Source organism: Tiliqua scincoides, chromosome 3 (genome assembly GCF_035046505.1).
Source record: "Tiliqua scincoides isolate rTilSci1 chromosome 3, rTilSci1.hap2, whole genome shotgun sequence".
NCBI classification, from domain to species: Eukaryota; Metazoa; Chordata; class Lepidosauria; order Squamata; family Scincidae; genus Tiliqua; species Tiliqua scincoides.
In genome coordinates this window covers 209,104,849-209,126,585 of record NC_089823.1, presented here as the reverse complement: position 1 = coordinate 209,126,585, position 21,737 = coordinate 209,104,849, and the positions used below count along the sequence as shown (strand labels likewise).

At 43.1% G+C, this 21,737-nt stretch overlaps 1 protein-coding gene across 1 annotated transcript in view; it reads left to right on the top strand.

Moving 5' to 3' along the window:
* DNER (delta/notch like EGF repeat containing) overlaps positions 1-21,737 on the top strand; it is a 150,391-nt gene that overhangs the window by 124,790 nt on the left and 3,864 nt on the right. Inside the window, exons 9-12 of the mRNA XM_066620820.1 lie at positions 15,358-15,480; positions 16,799-16,912; positions 18,902-19,033; positions 21,410-21,656. Coding sequence (XP_066476917.1) covers positions 15,358-15,480; positions 16,799-16,912; positions 18,902-19,033; positions 21,410-21,656 — 616 coding nt within the window. The remainder of the gene's footprint in view (positions 1-15,357; positions 15,481-16,798; positions 16,913-18,901; positions 19,034-21,409; positions 21,657-21,737) is intronic.

Sequence of the window (21,737 nt, the reverse complement as noted above, 5' to 3'; positions counted from 1 at the left end):
TCCCCCATGTGGCGTTAATACTTTCTTTCCAACTATGCAGACTGAACACTAATTGGCATGAGTTGACTGCACTCTCTGCCATCTGGCAGCACTGGGAATGGGCACACCTAACTCTGGTGGTACACTGAATTCATTTGCGCTCTGTCCTCTTAAGAATACTGTGCTCTCAATAGGATTGGAGCACACCTGACTTTCATTGTATACCAGATGGCAGTCTCTTGAATTTTCTCTCTTGCAGCCCTGCTGGCTCAATTCAGACACCATCTTGATGCCCAGCCATGACTTAGAGATGCTCATCTGCTTGCATTTTTTTTGGTCTGCTCAGAACTCTAGGTGCAGTTGCATCTAGGGAAATCAATTCACATCACCACAAAATACAGCTAATACAAGCCAATGTTTGCAAATTCACTTTGAACCACAGGTCCTGGTTCTAGTCCCAATTGCAAACCGTAGTTTGCCAATTTTAATATGATGCCAAATCACAGTTAAGTTTCCTCAGGGACATTTTGACATTAAAAACAAAAAATTGTTTTTTCCACAACATACACTCTCTCTCTCTCTCTCTCTCTCTCTCTCTCTCTCTCTGTATTACACATATCTATGCATTAAACATAAATAGCTTTTTTTATTATGGAATGGCTTCAGAAAAAGTATAAATCTTTGAGTTAGTTGAAATAATTCTTCCTTTGGGAAAGCGAAGTACCAACAGAATCGCTAGGTGTTTAATTTCAGGGAATCATGTCTGTATCTCTAAGCCAGGGGTGCCCAAACCCTGGCTGGGGGTCACTTGTGGCCCTCGGGGACTCCCAATCTGGCCCATGGGGAGCCCCCAGTCTCCAATGAGCCTCTGGCCCTCTGGAGACTTGCTCGAGCCTGTGCTGGCCCGATGCAACTGCTGTCAGCATGAGGGTGACTGTTCGACCTCTTGTGTGAGCTGTGGGACGAGGGCTCCCTCCACTGTTTGCTGTTTCATGTCTGTGATACAGCAGAGGCAGTGAAGAAAAGGCCTGCCTTGCTTTGTACAAGGCTTTTTATAGGCCTTAAGCTATTGCAAGACCTTCATTCATTCATGTAAGTTCCATCTCTAATATATTCATTCAGGTAAATTTATGTAAATTTATTCAAATTTGAAATGTAAATTAATTCTTTTTTTTTCCTGGACCCCAACACAGTGTCAGAGAGGTAATGTGGCCCTCCTGCCAAAAAGTTTAGACACCCCTGCTCTAAGCAAATGAACTTGTACCAATTTCTAAGCCTTGCACTGAACATGATTGGAGTTGACCCAGTTCAGGTCTGAACCTTGCTCACATATTTACAAGCGTTTCTTTCTAGTCACTAGGTCTAGAATCTTGCCTTTAAAACATTGGTTCACAACCTGTGGCTTGTGGACCACAAGTGGTCCGCGTTAGTCTGAGAAGTGGTCTGCAAGTTCTCAGAAAAACAGATTGCCTTCTGTCACCTCCATCATCTCGCAGAGCGAGCACTCCCCCACAGACTACCAGAGAGGGTGGAGAACAGACTGTCCACAGCTGCAGGCAGCACTGAAGTGTCAGCTGTGGCTGTGGGCAGTCAGTTCTCTGCCCTCTCTGGTCGTCCGTGGGGAGTGCTCACTCAGGAGATGGTTCTCCATGGACCATCAAAGAGGGAGGAGAAAGAACTGCCTGCAGTCTAGAACAAAACAACTCCCAAATTTTCTCTATAAATAATAAATCTAATTATTACAAATTTAATTGTATTTTTGTGTGCAAGGTGGTGGGTGGGGTTGCATTGGTCCAGAATAATTCCAATTTTTGCCTCAGTGGTCTGTGGGCTTTGAAAGGTTGGGAACCACTGCTTTAAAACAGGAAGCCTGTGATTCTCAGGATGCCAGGTGTCACTTTCTCTGCCTGTGTAGGAGAAATGTGGACATGCAGAATACATACAGTATTCTACATACTTCATAAAGGAATAATTTTAGTCAAATATTAAGAGATGTTGACCCTGGACAAGACACTGGTAGCCATCCATTGCTTAATTCATGCTTAACCTGTTCAACTCTAAAGTGGGAATTACAAGTCCCATTGGGCAGGTAGCCATTTTTTTAATTAAATGTAAAGCACCATGTACATTGATGACACTGCAAAGAATAATCCTACTTTCCACCTCCCCTTTCAGATTTTGGAAAATATTGAAGAATCTATTGTCATCTTTGCAGTAATACTGATCAGTTGCTTACTTTGCTGTCTCTTTGCTTGTTAGGATTCATGGCCCTTTTGCAGTGTTCAGCAACAGAACAAATGGGTGCATTTATGTTGAAATATATTCTGATCATAGTGCAAACTTTAAAATACCAAATTGGGTTTGACCAGATTTGATGTGGTTTTTAAACTCTGGTTGTCAGATTAAAAAATAAGCTGATCTCCTAAGGCAACTTTAAGACATTTGGCTAGCTAGTGGTGAAAAAAAGAATGCTTGATTAGATGGAGACAAGCGATTTACCCAAGGCTGCAATCTGAGCACATGGCAGAAGAAGGGTCTGAGCCCCAAATACCAGTTACCACTCCTTCATTTGAGCCAGCATTTATTTCAGTGCCTTGGTGTGCCATGATCTGACCACTCTTTTAAGAACAAAACAAATCTTATGTTTTCTTTCCTTTTAATACAGCAGTTGATTTTTGTGTGTGTGTGTCCTTATCTTAAGATAGTAGTTCTACATGCCATGTGATCCTTATGGAGAGGGATTACTAGTCAATGTATACTTATTTTATAGGATAAGTATACATTTACCTTATGTATATCTTATTTACCTTATATCTTATTTTATAGGATAAGTATACCAACATAGAATGTTGGTGCCTTGGAGGTCATTGCAGGGAACTGTTCCAGCATCCTTGAGAGGAGGTTGTCCAACTTTTGCTTGACAGCCTCCAATGTGGGAGAGCCCTCTACTTCATGAAATTAAAAATGTTGAGCAATAAAAACAATTAAAAAACAAACCAGCAACAAAGCAGGCAATCAAATTTTTGTGTGTGTTAAAAATTATAAAAATAAGAAGTAATTGTAGAAGGCCTGCTGAATCAATGTTTTCAACCTCTTCTGAAAAACTGGCAGGGAGAGACCATGCCATACCTCCCACATGAGGGAATTCTGTACAGTGGGGCACCACTGTGAAAGATGTGTCTCTTGTGTATCCCCACAAGCTGCATTTCAGACAGCAACGGGGCCTACAAGAGAGCCTCCCAAGAAAATTTCAAGATTTGGAGATTGTTATACGAAAGAATATTATTCATTTACTTTGAAACTCATTTTCTCTCTGCGCTGCTTGTGAGGGATAATTTGGAAATGATGAAACCCTTTAAATGCTATTTTAATTCCTGTTAGCACTGAAATCTTCCATTAAGCCTGTAAACAAGTAAAATCAGCAAGCAGGCTTGGATAGCAGTGGTTGGTTGTGGCTAATTCTGAGACTGGAATCTCTGAGGTAACAGACAATAGGAGGGAAACATATTGTGCTAGCAAGTGAAATATGGTTATGTTTTGTTTGTATAGCACACATCCCGCATTAAAGCTAGCAATGCAGTTGTTTCGAAGCTTCCTGGTGCTATTGCACTTTCAAAGAATTCAGTGTTGAGACATCCTTTGATCTTTGAGCAATTCTTTATGCACTAAAAAAAAAAACAACCCAGCATGGCAGTAGTACCTTTTAGCTACTGCTAAGATGAAATAGGACACAGAGTTCTAAACTGGTACATGCACAGACAGTTTGATTTGGAGACGTGCTGAGCAGCAGCCACAACTGTAGTTGAACCTGTTTGGGGATGCAGGTAAGCAGCACCTCAGAAAAATAGCCATGACAACACTTGACCCTTCCCCATGGCAAAAAAATGCCAGAGCTGCACACACTTGCAAAATGTTAATGCTTAGGCAGCCTGTTTCTCATGAGTAGAGGTGTTTTTTCCTGGTAAAATAGGTTTTCATCCCAAGTCTTACTGGACACAATGGATTTACTTCTGAGTAAGGTAAATAACATCATTTTCAAACACCTCTGTACTCAGGAGTTTTGAAATATTTATATAACTATTCACTAACTACTACTTAGTATGACATTCAACCTTCTTATTGTGACAGAAAAGTGAATATTGATAGCCAGGTAATATCTGAACATGGAAAGTTTCTGCTTGTAGCCATGTTGCTAGGCCCGCGTACAAGGCCTCAGCTGTAACCAACTTCTACTTAGTGCATACCAGATCTGAGAACTGTGGTGGAGGCTGCTTCACAAGGCCCTCAGATACCGTACCAAACTATGAAGTGGCCTCCAAGGCCAAATTGATTAACAACAAGGTACAGCTGTGAACTTCTCAGGTTGGGAGGGGGGATTCCACCATGAGTAAGGAGGCTTGTGGCATGTCCACCCCTAGAATGTTAGGCTGGAACCGAGTTCTGATTGGTGGGTCGGTCAGGAGACCTATAAAGGTGAAGGAAAAGAGCTTTCCTTTGTTCTAGCTTTGTCTCTGGCTATGGGGGCTTGAGTTTTGACCGTATGGTATGTTGGCAACCTTCAGTCTCAAAAGACTATGGTATCACGCTCTGAATGGTGGTTCTGGAACAGCGTCTAGTGTGGCTGAAAAGGCCAATTCAGGAGTGGCAATCCCTTCCACGCTGGGAGCAAGTGCAGTGTGTCCCTGGTCTGTCTTGAAGGGCGACTATGTCCATCCGCAGTCTGCTCAGCTCCATGTCGATGGCAGCTGTTTTGCGTGCGTCGTCTATTTCTTGCAGGTCATCAGAGAAGCCAGGTGTCATTGTCCTTACATTCCAGGTGCCCAGCTTTAGGGCAGGAGTTTTCTGTTTTCTGTTGCCTGGTGCAGAGTTGTCGATCCGCTTGTCGGTTTTTACCCTAAACCCCACACACCCTGTGAGGTTAATGGACCGTGGCAAGGCAGCACCTTACTGGCTGGGGACTGCCCAGCTTAAGGCGGGTGGTAGCTGCCCAATGAGATGCAATGATCTCTCCCACTGTCGGAAGCAGCCCCTGGCGTCACGCTCTACGCCAATCGAGCGAAGACTTATAACAGGTAAACTGCTGCTTCCCGTGTTGTGCCGACGCCGTATGGCGAAGTTGGAGTGTCCTCTCCAGTGCGCGAAACCTGGGTAAAGAAGGTATGATGGATAGGCTGTTACCCATGCAGCAAATCCCCCCTCTCCACGTCGCTGGAATGGTCCAATGGAAAGGCAAAAGCCAATACGGTTGGTTCCAGCAGTGTCGCAGGAGTTGCCAGAGCGTGACTGTGTACAGCCACGAACTGCCTCAGGGACTCCAGCTCCTGATTTTGCCTCTGGGTAGATGGGACTCGTCAGCCTGGGAAGGCAGCTCATCTAAGAGAAGGAAACTCTGACCTCAAACCTCCACTGCCTTGTGGCCATATCCAGTTGTGGAAAAGGCTTCAGGAGTTAACCTCGAGGCAAAATCAGGAGCTGAAGCTTTGACCAGTCTGACAAGATGGACCCGCCTTGACTGCAGCAGGGATGGGTCAGACTGGACTTTGGAAGTGTAAGACTTTGGTGATTGATAGTTAGAGTTAGGAGTTAGCTTTTTATTGTTTCAGTAGTGCTGAGTATTGTATTGTGCTGATATGCTCTACCCTAAATTCTGAAATCTTTGACTGATGCAGTGCTGTCCGTATAACTATTCTTTAAATCTATATTCAATAAATCCTATGTTTTACAACTGACTGGATTATTGAGATTGGTGGAACATAGGGTACTTGGTTGTGGGAGTTAATCCAGTGTGACTGAGTGGAATCTGGAGACCCCAGTAACAGGAACCTGCTCCTGGGTTCAAGCCAAGTCAGAGGGGCTCAGGCTGGAGCACAGTTCAGGGGAGGGTTCCCCAAATTGGCCTGGCTACCAGGATTGAAGGCTCTTGCAGTTAAAGAGCAATTGGTAACTGGAACTAGAGAGGCCTGAGGGGTGTTAGGTGGCTGTATGGGTTTATGGCTGCCTAATTACCTCTAAGGGCAATAAACGGATTACAGGCCCTCAAGGGGAAGGGTTGTCTTGGATGTCACACTTATCCCCAATGTGGACAGCAGCAGAGTTCTCCCCTCGCACAGCTCTGTTCGGACAAAGCTTCTATGGCTGCTCAGGCACTCAAGGCACTGAGTATGGCTGCTTACTCAGACAGACAAAAACTTCTACAGTGCATAGGAAGTGCTCTGCTAAATCTGCTCCTATTTATATTGATCTTTTGAATTGTACCATTTCAGATTGCAGGCAGGGGCTCATGTGACTGAATACAAAACGTGGGATGATGCTGGCTAGGTTGATTGCTCATTAAGGGACCATGTTCATCAGAGGGCCCACCTGCCCAGCTTGACCCCTGAAACCTCAGTACCTGGGGAATTGGTAGCACCTGAGGGACCACCAGGGAACAGTTGGGGGGCACCATGGGGGGAGGCCTCGTAGTACTTTCCACATGGCCCATAGCAACCTCATGTCAGCGCTCAAAAAGACTGTTCCTTCCACATAGACAACTGACACCTGATTGTCTGTCTGTAAGAATTTTTGTATGAAGCATTCATTCATTTATTGAGCCCCTACCTAAGAACATAAGAACAGCCCCACTGGATCAGGCCATAGGCCCATCTAATCCAGCTTCCTGTATCTCATAGTGGCCCCCAAATGCCCCATGGAGTACACAAGACAACAAGAGACCTGCATCCTGGTGCCCTTCCCTGTATCTGGCATTCTGACATAGCCCATTTCTAAAATCAGGAGGTTGCACAATACTCATCATGGCTTGTAACCCGTGATGGAATTTTCCTCCAGAAATTGGTCCAATCCCCTTTTAAAGGCATCTAGGCCAGTTACCATCACCACATCCTATGGCAAGGTGTTCCACAGACTAACTACATGCTGAGTAACTAACTACATGTTGAGTCTTACCTGCCTTCTGAAGTGTTAGAGATCAGGGCATGTTTACCACCATATCTGCTGTTTGTGAGAACTATACCTGAGCTCAAATGGCAGACAGCAGCTAAAGGATTCCTGGAACTGGGGACTATTCTGGGAGCCAGAAGACTTGATTAACTCATAATAGAGATTTGGTGTTGGTTACCAGCTGTGCTTACATTAAATTGAATTCTCATTTTTTTAAAAATTATGTTCTGTGATTGAGGCTGGTTGCTAGGTTAGATTTAATGCCTTGGACAGTAGAAAAAATACATTTCAGCTGAACGTCTTGACGTGATTGCATGAGAGCTATAGGTTATTATGCACATATGGATCTGAATTCTAAAACACATTTGACATTTCTCTGATTTACAGTAATTTTAATTCATTTTTCTAAAGCCTAATACGTCAAAGTGTCTAGAGATATAATGCTGAGCCAACAAATTCCCCCTCATTTTCCAGCATATCACTTGTGGAGAAGGAGAGAAGGCCAAATCTCCCTCAGCTTCAGAAACAAAGGACTGCACAGGTTCACCTGCATCCTTCTTCTCATCGTTCCACTACCTTTGGGCCCTGTTTTTCCACTATGAATCTTATGTTTTCAGCTGAGTTTTCAGAGGTGATGTTTCAGCCTGTGAAACTGTGCATAAAAAGAATGTCAGGAAAGTGCATGAGTCTAAAGACTGTGAAAGTGTGTTTGCCTGGGAGAGAATTTTGTTTACAGATTTAAAGTAGAGTTTCTAAGAGTCTTTTTGAAAGAAGTTCTTCTGCCCTGCAGTTAGGCTGCTATATGATAGGCAGATGTTCATGGATGATTCATGGATGTTGTAGGGAGCCATGTTGGCCTATATTTTAAAAAGTTCATAGGTCAAAGGACGACACAAAGTATAAGTAGGATGAAATCCTATTCGCTTCCCAGAACCTGTGTAGTGAGAGGGAAAAGGAAGCACTGGCTGGCACTGCTTAAGCTGAGTGAGTGGGTAGGCAGCTGGCTGATAGCTTCCTATTTCAGCCTGTTTCCTGTGGCGGCCCCTTCACTTCCTCTCATGGGTATGCAGAACTGCTATAGAGTCTGTGAGTGAGCCAGACAGGAGGCATTGCCACCACTGGCTTATTTGGACTACCTGCTCTAGCGAGTGTACAGCTGTTGCTCCTCCTGGCTTTTGACTGGCAAAACTGCAGGCACCGCCATCACTTCCTACTTGTTTCCCAGAACCTGAAGAGCAAGCAGGAAGAGGCAGTGGTGACTGCAGCTTCTGTCATGAGCCTGAGAAAAGGAGATGCCAGCTGGGACCAACTGAGCTCAGGTTAACGTGTGGGTGGCCAGTGCGGGTGGCAGGCTGGCACAGTTTGCAAGCAGGGTACCCCCGCCCACACCAGTCTGCCACATCCCACAGCATGCTGTAACTCTGATAGCAGAGTTGAACATCTGCTTACTAGGCACTAGCAACTGCAATATCGCTGCTATCTCTGGAAGGAGCAGCAGTGACGATGGTGGCAGAAAAACCCACCACCAGATAATGGGACCATGGTGGATGCAGGGCCAGGAAAAGGAGAACTGATCATACATATCAAGACACCAGGAAAAGGAGAACCGATCATACATATCAAGACACATGGCATGAGGCTGCATCACTTTGCTCCCATATGTAGAGAATAAGGAATACAGAAGTGGAAACTTTGCAAACCCCTTTGCAAATGAGACCACAAAGAAGTAACATGCTGAAGAATAACACTTGCCTTCTCAGAATGTTATAGGTACCTTTCCTCCATACTTTAGACACACGTAATGTGTCAGAAACCTCAACTTCACTCCTGAAATTGAAACTACAAGAACAAAACACACTACAGGTTCAACCTTGTTATATACGGATTTGACTCAACACAAATGGCCCCTGCAAATGAGAAGGAATGTGCTGATCCCTGGAGAAGGGGAAAAATGCATCCCTTTAAAATCACAGTTTAAAAAACTGCTTTTCTTACTGTTGGAGAGAGATGGTTATGCAAGTGATAATTCCATTCTTCAATGGAGCCAGGCAAAACCAGGGGGTCCTATGCATTTCTAATTACTGACTGCCTCTCTACAACAGTAAGAAAAGCTGTTTTTAAACCACAGTTGTAAAGGTACGTACTTTTTAATTTTTTAAAACTGCTTTTATATATCACATAGTATCAGCAGGGGGTCCCAGAATCAAACCCATGTGGATGTCGAGGCACAACCTTATTCCATTAGGAGTGATGGAGGGGCAAGAAATCTGGAAGTGGGTTTTTAAATCTATTTTTCCACTGTTTTTTTATCCATGGATTTTTTTTTAATCCACTAGGGGTTCTGGAATGGAACTCCAGTGGATAACAAGGGACAACCTGTATACAGGTAAGCAAGTGATGGGGGGAGGTTCACAAGAAAAGAAGAGATGATGCCTCAAGATATAGCATATGCCCCCTCCCTTATTTCCCAAGGGAAGAGGCAGGTTTGCAAGGCATTCAAACTCCCATGTCCACAGTGTCTCCCAACCACTTTGCCAGTAGGAATAATTGCATACTAGTTTAATGGTTCTCTTTTTGTACCCAGAAGATAGGGTGGATTTTCAGGAAACAAAACCCTGTTGACAACCCCCCCCCCCCAATGCAGGTATCCCCCCTCCATGCAAGAACTATAGAAAGCACAGCCTTCACTGGTAAACACCAGGCACTCTGATCAACCTATTGCCACTGCTGCCCAAACACTCGTGACCCATTTTTATATTGCAGGATAAGAACTAGAGAAACTCACACACACTGCAGAAATAGTAAAGCTGCAGCTTCCTGCATAGCATGGGTGGTTTTATCTTGAGGGCTACTTCATCTCCCCCAAGAAGTGACTTCCTGAGAGTAGGTATCAGGGACACTTGACAATGGGAGAGTGGGGGTTTGTTTATTTAAGGATTTCTACCCCATCCTTCCCCCTGATAATGCAGTTCCCCTAACTCAGGTGCAGTAGAAGAGCACTGAGGCAATAGCATCCCTTTGCTCTCTTACTCGCCAGTCCTAATGAGTCTGTACTCACAAAGCCTGTCTGTTGCAGTAGCTAACCACTATTTTACATCATGCCCATTTTCCCTCTTCAGGCAATTCAACCCACTGAAGGATGTTTCTTTCCCTGTTTACCATGTAGACTGCAAGAGGCTAGAAGCAGTAACAGTCACTATTGGGAAGCAAGCTGTTCCTCTGAAACACTGTTAGCTAGAGGTGTGAGAAATTAAGGGGAGGGGATTAAATTGAAATATTGAGCTCCCTGATGGACTTTTTGTCTGATTGGGACAAACACAGCCCTGAGGCAACTGAGCACAAGTGAATCAAGGCCGTATTTGCCCCAAGCTTGCATGTTGTCTGCACCAACCCCAAAGTCATCCTGAAACACTTAACACAGCTGCAGAAGACCGAAGCTGCTGCAGTCCTTTTCCTGAGCATGCTTGGGAAATGGATCACCTTCACGTCCCCACCTGGCTAGTTTAGAAGCAGCAACAGCAGAAGAGGAGGAGGGCAATGAAGATGGTGCATTCTGAGGCACAGAGGTTCACAGTGGAATTTGGGGAGTGGGCAGCAGAATTGGGTGTCATCTTGGATGCTGGATTGACTTGGGCTGCCCCTGCATTTTGGTATGCCCAGTGTATATTCCTTACGGTGATTTCAAATGAGTTTACAAATATTTTACTGGCTTATCTGCAATTCAACTTCCTGTGTGCTCTGTAAACACAAAATATCAATTTGAAGGCAGAACCACACTGAAGGATGTTCTGTGATGACCCAGCACTTTGGGAATTGCATATTGTGATTGATTGTCTGGCTTTACTTGCTTCAAGGGAGTTACTGAACAAATGCAAAAGTTGCAATAATATTTGCTTTTCCATTGATTTTGGCAACTAAGCAGTAGCAGAAGGTTGATAATGCCAGAGAGAGGTTGAAACAATTATTGCTAAAGTAGCAATAAAAGCCATTTCTGCCTCACCCCAAAGTCAGTGGTTTCATTTCAGAGTTTTTAAACACTAGTTTAACATTCTTGTTGACTACAAAAGGTTTCAAAAAGACTTGGGCTGCAATCCTGTGTACACTTTCCTGGGAGTAAGCCTCACTGAACACAATGGGACTTGCTTCTGGATGGGATTGTGCTGTTAAAGCGCTGTTCGTGCCTTAAATTGATGTATTCACAGAGCATTTGGAGGGCAAAGTTAGATCAAACCCCCTACTCAGCCTCCTATGTATTCAGTAGAACAGTGGTTCTCAGACTGGTGGGTCACGACCCACCAGTTTGTGTAATGCTTCCCTGTCCCTTTAAGGGGCAGGGGAAGGGGAGGGAGGCAGCAATAGTGTTGCTAAGGGGGATGAGGGGGTGTGTGCTTTGCACTTACTTTCAAGGCAGGGATGCAGCAGGCTGCAGGAGGTGCGGGGAGCCCTGCCGGGCTCCCCGTAGCTTGGAACATTTGCTAAAAGCAGGCGGAAAGCACTTCCGTTTTGCAGGAGGTGTTTTGTACCTACCTATCCTAGGGGCCCAATCCTATCCAATTTTCCAGTGCCAGTGTAGCTATGACAATGGGGCATGCATTGCATCCTGTGGTGGGGAGGTAGTCACAGTGGCCTCCTCAAGGTATGGGAACATTTGTTCCCTTACCTCGAGGCTGCAGAGGGGCTACATCAGATCTGTAAAGTTGGATAGGATTGGGCTCTCAATTGTCTCCAGTATGTTTTAAGCACTACTCTGAACTTGCATTTTAAAAAGACCCGTTAAAGCTCAGAAAATAAAAATTGGTGATTTAGAGATGATTTTCAATCTTATGGGAAAAGAATCTCCTTTGCCTTTTATCCTGGGCTTCATGTCATTCTTCTAATGAGCAGCTCTGCAGCTGACATTAAGAAATCTGGAGCCAACCTTTTTCAGGGAGAAACTACTGACTGTCCTTGCTAAAATGTTTTTAAAGTGTGGTAGGTAGAAGCTACCCTCTAGTGGAGAAAAGAGGCATTTTTTCCACACTACTTGTGGTCTTGACCAGTTGCCCTATAAAAGGAGATTGATTTATGCTCATTTCAAACAACATTTGTTTGACATGCAGTTCACAGTACTTGCTCACAGCCACAGACATCTAGGGGGAAAGGCATTTTATAATCAGATGTATTACTGTCATTATTACAATATTGAGTGCAACTGAAATTCATTTACAAAAGCATTTTCATGGTGGTTTTTTTTTAAATAACTAGGACTTCAAGGTAATGTTGCACATAGTCATTGTTTCACTTGGTCCCTGCGCTGACTCTTATTGGAGAGTTGTCACAATGAAATGACTGTTTTATTCCTCATTAGGAAACACAGATACTGTTCTGCCTCATGGTAATAGCTCAAAGCATGTGCCATGATGAAAGCAAATAAGTAACTAGAAGATTGTCTATTATTTAAGCTAACCATACTTACCTACTTTTTGGGCAGAGTCCTGAAAACCAGTTCCAAGTTAACGGGACTATGTATGAGTCATGTCTTTTTCACTGTTGTAGTCTGTGTTCAGAGTTCAAAGCTTCACTGGAGCTTTGATGTATACAGGAAGGAGATGTGAGAAAGAACTTGTTCTTTAAGTGGAGAGTTAGTTTGAATTTTTCTTTGAGAAGGTGAAAACAAGGCGGTGATGGAATATAAAAAATTAACATAATTTTGTGCAAATTATTGGTCTCCGTCGTATTTCTTATCTGCAACTAAATGAATTTGTGTGCGTGCATCTGTGTGTAAGTAAAATAGCAACCAGCAGCAACAAATACAATATTTTTTATTGTTTTACAGTAACAATGAATCAAGTATTCTACTATGGGAGTGGACGGTATTTCTCTTCATGTGGCTAGTCCCTGATTCCCTTCCCCCCCCCAACCAATCCATTCTGAAGGGGCCCAGTCATCAGGAACCAGGTTTTTTTTTGGGGGGGGGGAGGAGGAATGGCACATGAACTGGAAGTGTACAGAGGCAAATTGGTGACCCTTGTTGTGCAAGCCTTTTGTTTGTACAATGGAAACTTCAGATTCAAGCCTTTGTTACTGAAGAACAACATAACGATTATGTGTTGAATTTGTTGCTATTGATTGTTGGTTTCTATTTTGGCCCCTTCTTGTTAACTTGAGAGTTCAGACTGAAATGCAAGATCTTTGCATTCAAACCAATATTTTCATATACCCTTAACTGGCAAAGAAATTGGTGAATTGGCTGAATTGGAGCCAATGTGTATGCTTGGAATATTTTGAATCATCTAAATTGTATTATAGGTGAAAACCTCTTCGTTGGTGAGATGGAACTGAACCTAGCATCTGATAAAGAACAGTAATTCTCACTTTCACTAATCATTGCAGCTGCAGAGTATCTGTTTTAGTAGGGCTCGCAAGGAGATTGTTGCTCTAATCCAGGGGTGCTCAAAGTTTTTGGCAGGAGGGCCACAACATCTCTCTGACACTGTGTTGGGGGCTGGAAAAAAAATTAATTTACATTTCAAATTTACATAAATGATTATATTAGAGACGGAAAATGAATGAATGAATTCAGTCCAATTTATGATTCCATTCACCCTAATAAGGGGGGGAGATCTTCATGCCAGTTTATGATCTCATTCATACACACAAATGGAGGGGGGATCTTCCACACTTTCACACACATACACCGCCTGCTTGCCTGCCCCCTCGCCCTCCCTCCTTCCCTCCCTCGTTTGCTTGGGCGGTATGTGCTCCTGCCTGGCCGCCCACTCGCCTGCTTGGCTGCCTGCCTGCCTGCTCGCCCAGCTGCATGCCTACCTGCCTACCTGCCTGCCCACCTAACCACCCTTCTGCTGCTGCTGCTGCCTGCCTGCCTTCCTGGCCGGCTGGCCAGTGGCCAGCCAACCAGCCCTCGCTCTGAGGCATGTGCTGCGGGCTGGGCTCCCCTTCCTCACACGGGATCTCTCTCTCTCTCTCTCCTGCACTCCCCTGGCTCAGGTTGCAAGAGGGGAGGGGAGCTGAACACAGCCCAGCCCAGCCTAGCCCATGGGCAAGGCAGGGAGAGACCTCCCCTCACCCGCAGGAGACCTCTCTCTCTCCTGCACTCCCCTGGCTCAGGTTGCAGGAGGGGAGGGGAGCCAAGCCCAGCCCAGCCCCTGGGCAAGGCAGGGAGAGACCTCCCCTCACCCGCAGGAGACCTCTCTCTCTCCTGCACTCCCCTGGCTCAGGTTGCAGGAGGGGAGGGGAGCCAAGCCCAGCCCAGCCCCTGGGCAAGGCAGGAAGAGACCAGCCGGCAAATGCACAGGGTCTTTTATAGTGGGAAGTAACGGGAGACTGCAAGTCTCACGTTACCTTCCCACTTTAAAAGGCCCTGCGCACGTGCTGGGCTTGTCTTTCCTTCGCTGCCACTGAGCTCAATGGCAGCAAGGAAAAACAAGGTGCGGTGGGCCAGCGTGGGCTGGGGTGAGGGCTGAATGCCCATTGGAGATGGGGGGACCCCCTGGGGGCTGAATGGGGACCCGCAGCAGGCCGCAAGTGGCCCACAGGCTGGGATTTGGGCACCCCTGCTCTAATCTGATGGAAACAGTGGAGTTTATGCAACCATGGGCTAACCATATTAGTTCATGGTTCTCAAATAAGGGAAGATTTTGCTAGAAGCATGGCAGTAAAAGTAAGGAACAAATAATTTGTTATTTCTTTATCTAAAAATCAGAATAAATGTATGTGTACAATGGAAAATACAGTAGACTTGGAATAAAAAAGTTATCTGAATAAGTAATCCATGCTGTCTTCTTTTTCAACTGATACGTGGTGGAATAATAAGTGGGCACGAAGTGAGCAATTCCATAATTTGTCCAACCAAACTGGGGGCTCTTGTCAGTATTTATGGGTTGTTTTCCCCATCACATTGCTTTCTTTCCTATTGTACCGATTTCATGCCAGCTACCACATGTTCATGCTGTTTTGCCTGCTCCAACTTCAGACCTGTGACACTTACCACGATTCTAAATGTTATGTAGTTCATGCGGACTTATACTTCAAAGTTACTTTGGACATGGCATCCACTTTCTGTGTGAAGTGGTATTAAGCATTGCTAAGATTTCTACTATTATTGCATCTTAGACTTCCACAGTGGAAAAATGAATTATGAAAAGGTAGCCTGTTTGTTTCCATACTATAGCCAACGTTGTGTTTGCCACAACTTGTTTGGATTGCTGTGGGGTGCTCAGCCTCTTCAGTAGCAGACTGAAATACTTCAATTCAATCTACGAAATATATAAGGGTCTTGATTTCTGCAGAAACCAGCTGCAAACCCTTTTCTGTGCGGAGGTTTATCTACACATTTCATCCATTTCAGCTAATAGTCATCTCTGGCCTTCCGTGATGGTGAAGCTATTATCATTTACTGGTACACAGTTTGATTTGTTCTCTTGTTCCTGTTGTGTGTGATAGGTTACCATGGGCTCTACTGTGAGGAGGAATATAATGAGTGCCTTTCAGCCCCTTGTCAGAATGGTGCTACCTGCCGAGATCTCGTCAATAGCTATGAATGTGTCTGTCTTGCTGAATATGAAGGTAAGGAATATTTTGCTTTAACATAGTGGATTTACAAAGTTTATTGAAAATCCACCAAATATGTGTGATCTTCCCTAACATAGGATGAAGCTTAAATGATACAGAAATATTGGATAGATAGAATGGTTTGAGTTCATTTTCAATATGAGATCAACACATTTAATGTTTTACCTTTCTGACATCTCTTTCCCGTGCAGCATTTAAATTAGAGATGTGTTGAAACTAAAGATAGGTAATCCCCACCTCTGCTCACTTTGGCTTGGAAAGAAGCTGAACTGACTCCAGCAATCCAGGAAGTAGACTTATTTCTGAGCCAAAGCTGAGTTTGTTCCCCTGTGATAACCCAAAGCTCATCTCTCCCCAGCTGCCCAACCTTCTTCCCTTTTAACCTCAGCAGGTGCAATAGTGATGGTGATCCATCCATTGGGAAAAGGAGTGGGTCTCATTGCAGTACACAAAGATGAAAGGCCTTGTAACCTTTGGGAAATGTAGTTTTCTCAAGCAATGCTGTCATTATAGTAGAAAACGCTATCCAAAGGGTGGGTGGGGATAGGGAATTCTGGAAATTCTGTTCCAGTTTGGATTTCAGTATCCAGTGGATGCCTGTGATAGTTTGACACTACCCCACAATGTTAACATCATAATCAATCTATAAATGCTGCCAATCCCAGGAATGTGTATCCTACAAAAGTGGAAGTAGTAAAAATACTTTTGATGGGCCAAGTTATCTTTACAGATCATCACGACTCTGCTTCCTGCTCTTCACTGAGGCTGCATTAAGGACCCATTTGGGTCTATCTGAGCATTGGTAGATGCCACATACACCCAGGTCTTAGTGATACAAGCAAATTCAAATATCTCACTCAAATTAAATCATGGCCAGTTGATGCTTTTTTTGCCATGTATTCAACAACCTTGAAAGGTTGACAGCCTCACTGACTGTGGCTTGAAAGTATTCCAAACCTGGGAAGTGAGGGATGGAATGGTAATGCATGACTGACAAATTTTGGTCCCAATTAAATTTCCTTTTTTAGTGTATCTCCAGCTGATTATTAAAGTTTGGTTATTAAATATTCTAAATCCTTCCCTCTTAACTTGCTTCTCTCATCCATTTTGAGAGACTTGTCGGCCATGCCTTACTGTGGTCTCACTTGAGTTCCAGACACAAATTTATGATTATATTGGTATATCTGGGTGAAAACTGTGTGTCATCTTTTCATGAAAAACAGAACTACTCCATTTTCAGATGATCCCTGCATTCTGATTTTTTAAAATATGAACAATGTTAACATCATCCATGATCACTTGTTATTCTCAGGGAGACACTGTGAACTATATAAAGACGCTTGTGTTAACATCAGCTGTCAGAATGGTGGTACTTGCGACAGTGAAGGGCTAAATGCTACCTGCATCTGTGCACCTGGATTTACTGGCAAGTAATTTTGTAAATAACATAATATGCATAATTATTCCTCAGAATATACAAAAGATGGCAGTGTCAAATAAATGCAATGCTATCTGCCCACTCTATTATTCCCTTAAAGAAGTGGCCAATTTTCATACTAGATATTTTACTTTACAGAAAAAAAACCCCAGCAGTAATTGATATTCATTGTAGTTCTGAAAAATACAGTACAAATTAGGGAAAAGGAAGAAGGTGTTGTTATCTATATTCATCTTTCTAGTCTAATGGATAATAGTAATAAATGTATGAAGTAATTGTTCTCTCCTACTAAAATTAATGCAAGAAGCACACACGCCGAGGCTTACTTCTTACTCTCAAGAGAGGTTTAACTAGTTCTCCATTATTGAATTTCTTATGTCTGGGCAATGACTTCGGTGTTGCTTGTGGAGACTGACCTGAGCTCATAAGATGCTATAATTTTTTTTAGTGTTATTCCTGAAGTGGCCTGTGTGAAAAAAAATTGCTAAAGCATATATTCCATAGCTTACTGAACATAATACGTATCAAATTTTAGAAACCGTTTATAGCTTCTTTCAAGCTTTCTTTTACTATGACATTGCCTCTAAACATATAATGAGCATCACCGTATGACTTTACAATAAGTTACAAGTTCTGTTCTCTAACATGCTTAGAATAGAAACTGCAGAGTTTAAGCAGACATTGAAATCCTTGGGAAGAGAGGTTGGTAAAATACGTTGTCATATATCCATTTTAATTTAAACACCACCTATATGTGCAAGCTAACAGTCATTATAGTTTGCTCCTGCTACGTTGTCTTTCCACTTCAAGGAGCATTTCCTACCTACCATCCAAGAAGATGCAAAAATGTATAAATGTAATGTAAATGTGCAATACTTCATTAAGGGTGCAATCCTAACCCGCTTTCCAGCACCAACATAAGGGCAATGCAGCTCCGAGATAAGGGAACATACATTCCCGTACTTTGAGGAGGCCTCCGTGAGTGCCACCCAACTGCAGGATGCAGCACATGTCCCATTGGCAATGCTATGCCAGTGCTGGAAAGTTGGTTAGGATTGGGGCCCAAGTTCTTTTTCTGGATTTATCAATCAGGAATAAATACGTTGTGATTCTATTATTAGTCTGTGGAATTAGAACCACTCTGCACTAGCGAACATGTTTGTATGCCCTCTCAATATTGACATGGTATCCATATGTTTTTCCTCATGGGGGAAATAGCAGCCTGTTTCAAGCTTTAGTTCCAATGATAGTGCTGTTGTACATTCTATTTATACACTTTTTATTGGCATTTGGACTGCTTTGCTATGTAGATGCCCTGCTCTGCACCAGTCTATATTTTGATTGCCATTTCAATAGTGTTCACTCCTGTGCAGCCCTGGAGAGAGCTTGTTCCAATTGATTTTTTTATAACAAGGAACAAGTAGTGAATTTTGTAATATCTGCTTGCAAAAGAACATAGATTTTCTTCACAAACTGCTGTGTACTGTATCATATGTAAAACAAATGCTGGGACCAACTTTTTGTGGTGCTAATAACATGTTGATTACACAGGCCAACACACATTTTGCTTCCTTAAACGTTACACCAATTCCTAGGTATATTTGGGGTGCTAATTCCAAAAATGGGATCTGTTTTGCCCTATCACGTCTAGTTTTGGAGACACAGCATAGCCTCTTTAGTGAATGGTTCAAGCAGCTTCCTCATGAGGAAGCCTACACCATGCTTTCTTATGAGGAAGCTGCTTGAACCATTCACTAATGAGGCTATGCCGTGTCTCCAAAACTAGACGTGATAGGGCAAAACGGATGCTATTTTTGGAATTGGCACCCCAAATTCATATCACACCACCATAAAGTTTGGGAAAAACTTTTCTGACCCTCAGTTTTGTAGGCCTGTGTTATTAGTGTCTGAAAGAAGTGAAAACATGGCATTATCCATCTACATTTGCAATATAAATGCACCCTCCTTTTTTTAAAGGTGAAGAGTGTGAAATCAATATAAATGATTGTGAGAGCAACCCGTGCCATCACGGCGGAATGTGCATAGACCAACCCAATGGGTACACTTGCCACTGTCCACATGGCTGGGTTGGAGCAAATTGTGAAATACGTAAGTATTGATTACGTGTTGTTTTATTGATAACGGAGACCTAGAATGGTGTATCTCACTATGGTCCCTGGTTGAATACCTCTTGCAGGTTTTTGTAGAGACCATAGCAAAAATGAAAAGCCCTGAACACCTGCACTGAAGGCATCAAAAGCTGTATCATATCAAATCCCTAAGCAGCTCAACTTCAGCAGTTGTGTAGTCCTAAACCTAAGTGTTACCAAAAGCTTGTTTAGTACACTGTCTCCTTTTCAACTGTGCTTGGTATCAGATACTTCAAAGGCACCAAAAAATCTTATAGTGATCTGCCCAATATAATTAACTCTGACCTTCCAGAAATCACTGACTAGAACAAATTGGGAATGAGGATTTCATTTACTGAGAAGTTTTTTTAGTAACCTTCATTGAGCCTCTCCTCGGTGTGGATAAAAAAGCTATGAGAAACATTGATCTGCTTTAATTCAAATGTGTCCTCTGTTCACATTTATGGTGCATTATACAACATTCTAGATCAAAGCAATAAGGTTTCTTGGTTTGTCAGTGAATTGACCTTACTCAGTCCATCAATAAACCAATAAAGACAGAGTCGTGTTGCAGATGCAAATATCCAGCTTACAAAGCCATTTTATGTCTTTCATATGTGGACCAAAAAAAATAGATGGAACATCTTTTCCACCATATTAACCTGCACTTTCTGTTTGTATGACCTACTGGATAGACCCCATTAGGAGTGTGAGTAGTCTGTTAAGGCTACAATCCTATGCACCCTTATCTGGCAGTGAACTTACCTTTGAACTTGTGGGACTTACGTCTGAGTAAATATGGATAGGATTATGCCTACTAATATTGTTGTGAAAATAATATGCTCTTTCTAGGACATAATTGAAAAAGTGCAGTGGTATCAACCCAAGAAACAATGCTACTAGTAAAAATGGATAAATAGTAAATACATTACACCATCTCATATATATTTGGGCATATGCCTGGAGCAATCTGGTTTTATTCATGTTCCATATTTCTAAATACAATGTACCAGTTTTGTTGTAACTGTTTCAAATGGCATCTCAGCTGCTTCCAAGACTGAAACACAAAACTCACAGCTGGGCTTTTGTATTCACTAGGAAACAGAATATTCAGTCTTTCAGACCATTGGATTGTTAAGTGCTTTATTCATAAAGCCACTATGCAAAAGAACAAGCACACACAAAAATCACATCTTGCACAGCTAACTTGACCTTTTAAATGATGCAAAGTATTCTGAATTTGATCTAAGGGGTACATGTTGAAGAAAGCTTGCAGAGGTGAACATTACCATTGCTACCTTGGCAAACCCTGGTTGCTTCCTGAAATTGCTGCATAAGATCAGAGAATTCATAAGAACAGAACAGTATGGGGTGCCAAAGACTACAGGGTTAAGGAGAAATAGATTAAAATCACCCCTCGCCTTATGAAAATGGAAGTTACTTTGGATACAACACTCTCTGACCAAAGCCAAACTCAAAGACATGGCAAAGATATTGATACATTTGAATACAGTACCACTAGGTAGCCATTCAGGCATTTTGGGCAAGCCTCCTTAACACTAAGGAGTAGCCATGGAAAGGCTGAACTGGATTGTAGCTATGGCACTGGGGGAGGGTGTTTAAACCTCTTCCCATGCTATTTTCTGGATCTAAATTGCCCATTGAAGCTGTATCTGCTCCTTGAATGAAAATATGTAGGTAAAGTACATATATATTGTCAACTGCGGGGCATACAGCATTGTCCTGGGAGGACCTGGAGGAGGATCTAGGAGCAATTGATCACCTAGTTCCAAATTGGAGCCATCTAGCCCATCACTCAGGGGCAGACTGGTTTTGGAATCTGCTGTCATTTCTTCACTGTCCCCAGGAAGAAGAGGAATGTCAGAACAATACTGGGTCTAAATAGGCTCAACAGAAGCAGTTCCTCAAGATGGAAATGCTACAGTCCAGACATGTGGAGAACAGAAGAGGCAACTTCCTGGCATGACTTAATCTACAGGAAGCCTACCCACACAACCCTATTGTCCTTCCCACAAGCAGTTCCTCTGATTCATCTATGCAGGAGGCCTCTTCTAGTAGTAGACCCTGCCATTTGTTTTTCTCCAAGGTGTTGGTAACCCACCACAAGCTGGTAGCAGTATGCCTGTATCTAGGTGAAATTCTGAATGAGTTCAATAATCTGTTTACAGTAGTTCAATGTCTTCTGACATTCTGTATAGATTTCCATGTAGAATGAAATTCCATCAGAATAAGAAGGAGAAAAATTGCAGGTGTGTGAAACAAAATGCATACTTTGTGCTAGAAAGAAGCATCAACCCTGTTAATGTTGAAAATAATTGGTTTTTCTTGTTTTCAGATCTTCAGTGGAAGTCTGGGCATATGGCAGAGAGCTTGACAAACATGCCACGACATTCTCTCTACATTATAATTGGAGCCTTGTGTGTAGCATTTGTCCTGATGTTGATCATCCTCATTGTGGGGATCTGTCGCATCAGTCGCATTGAATATCAAGGCTCATCGAGGCCAGCATATGAGGAATTCTACAACTGCAGAAGTATTGACAGTGAATTCAGTAATGCCATTGCCTCCATCCGACATGCCAGGTTCGTTTGGGGGAGGAGAGGAGGGTAAAGGCTAAAATAAAGCCTAGTTGTCACAAGGGGCAGATAAGGTGGAGCAGACAT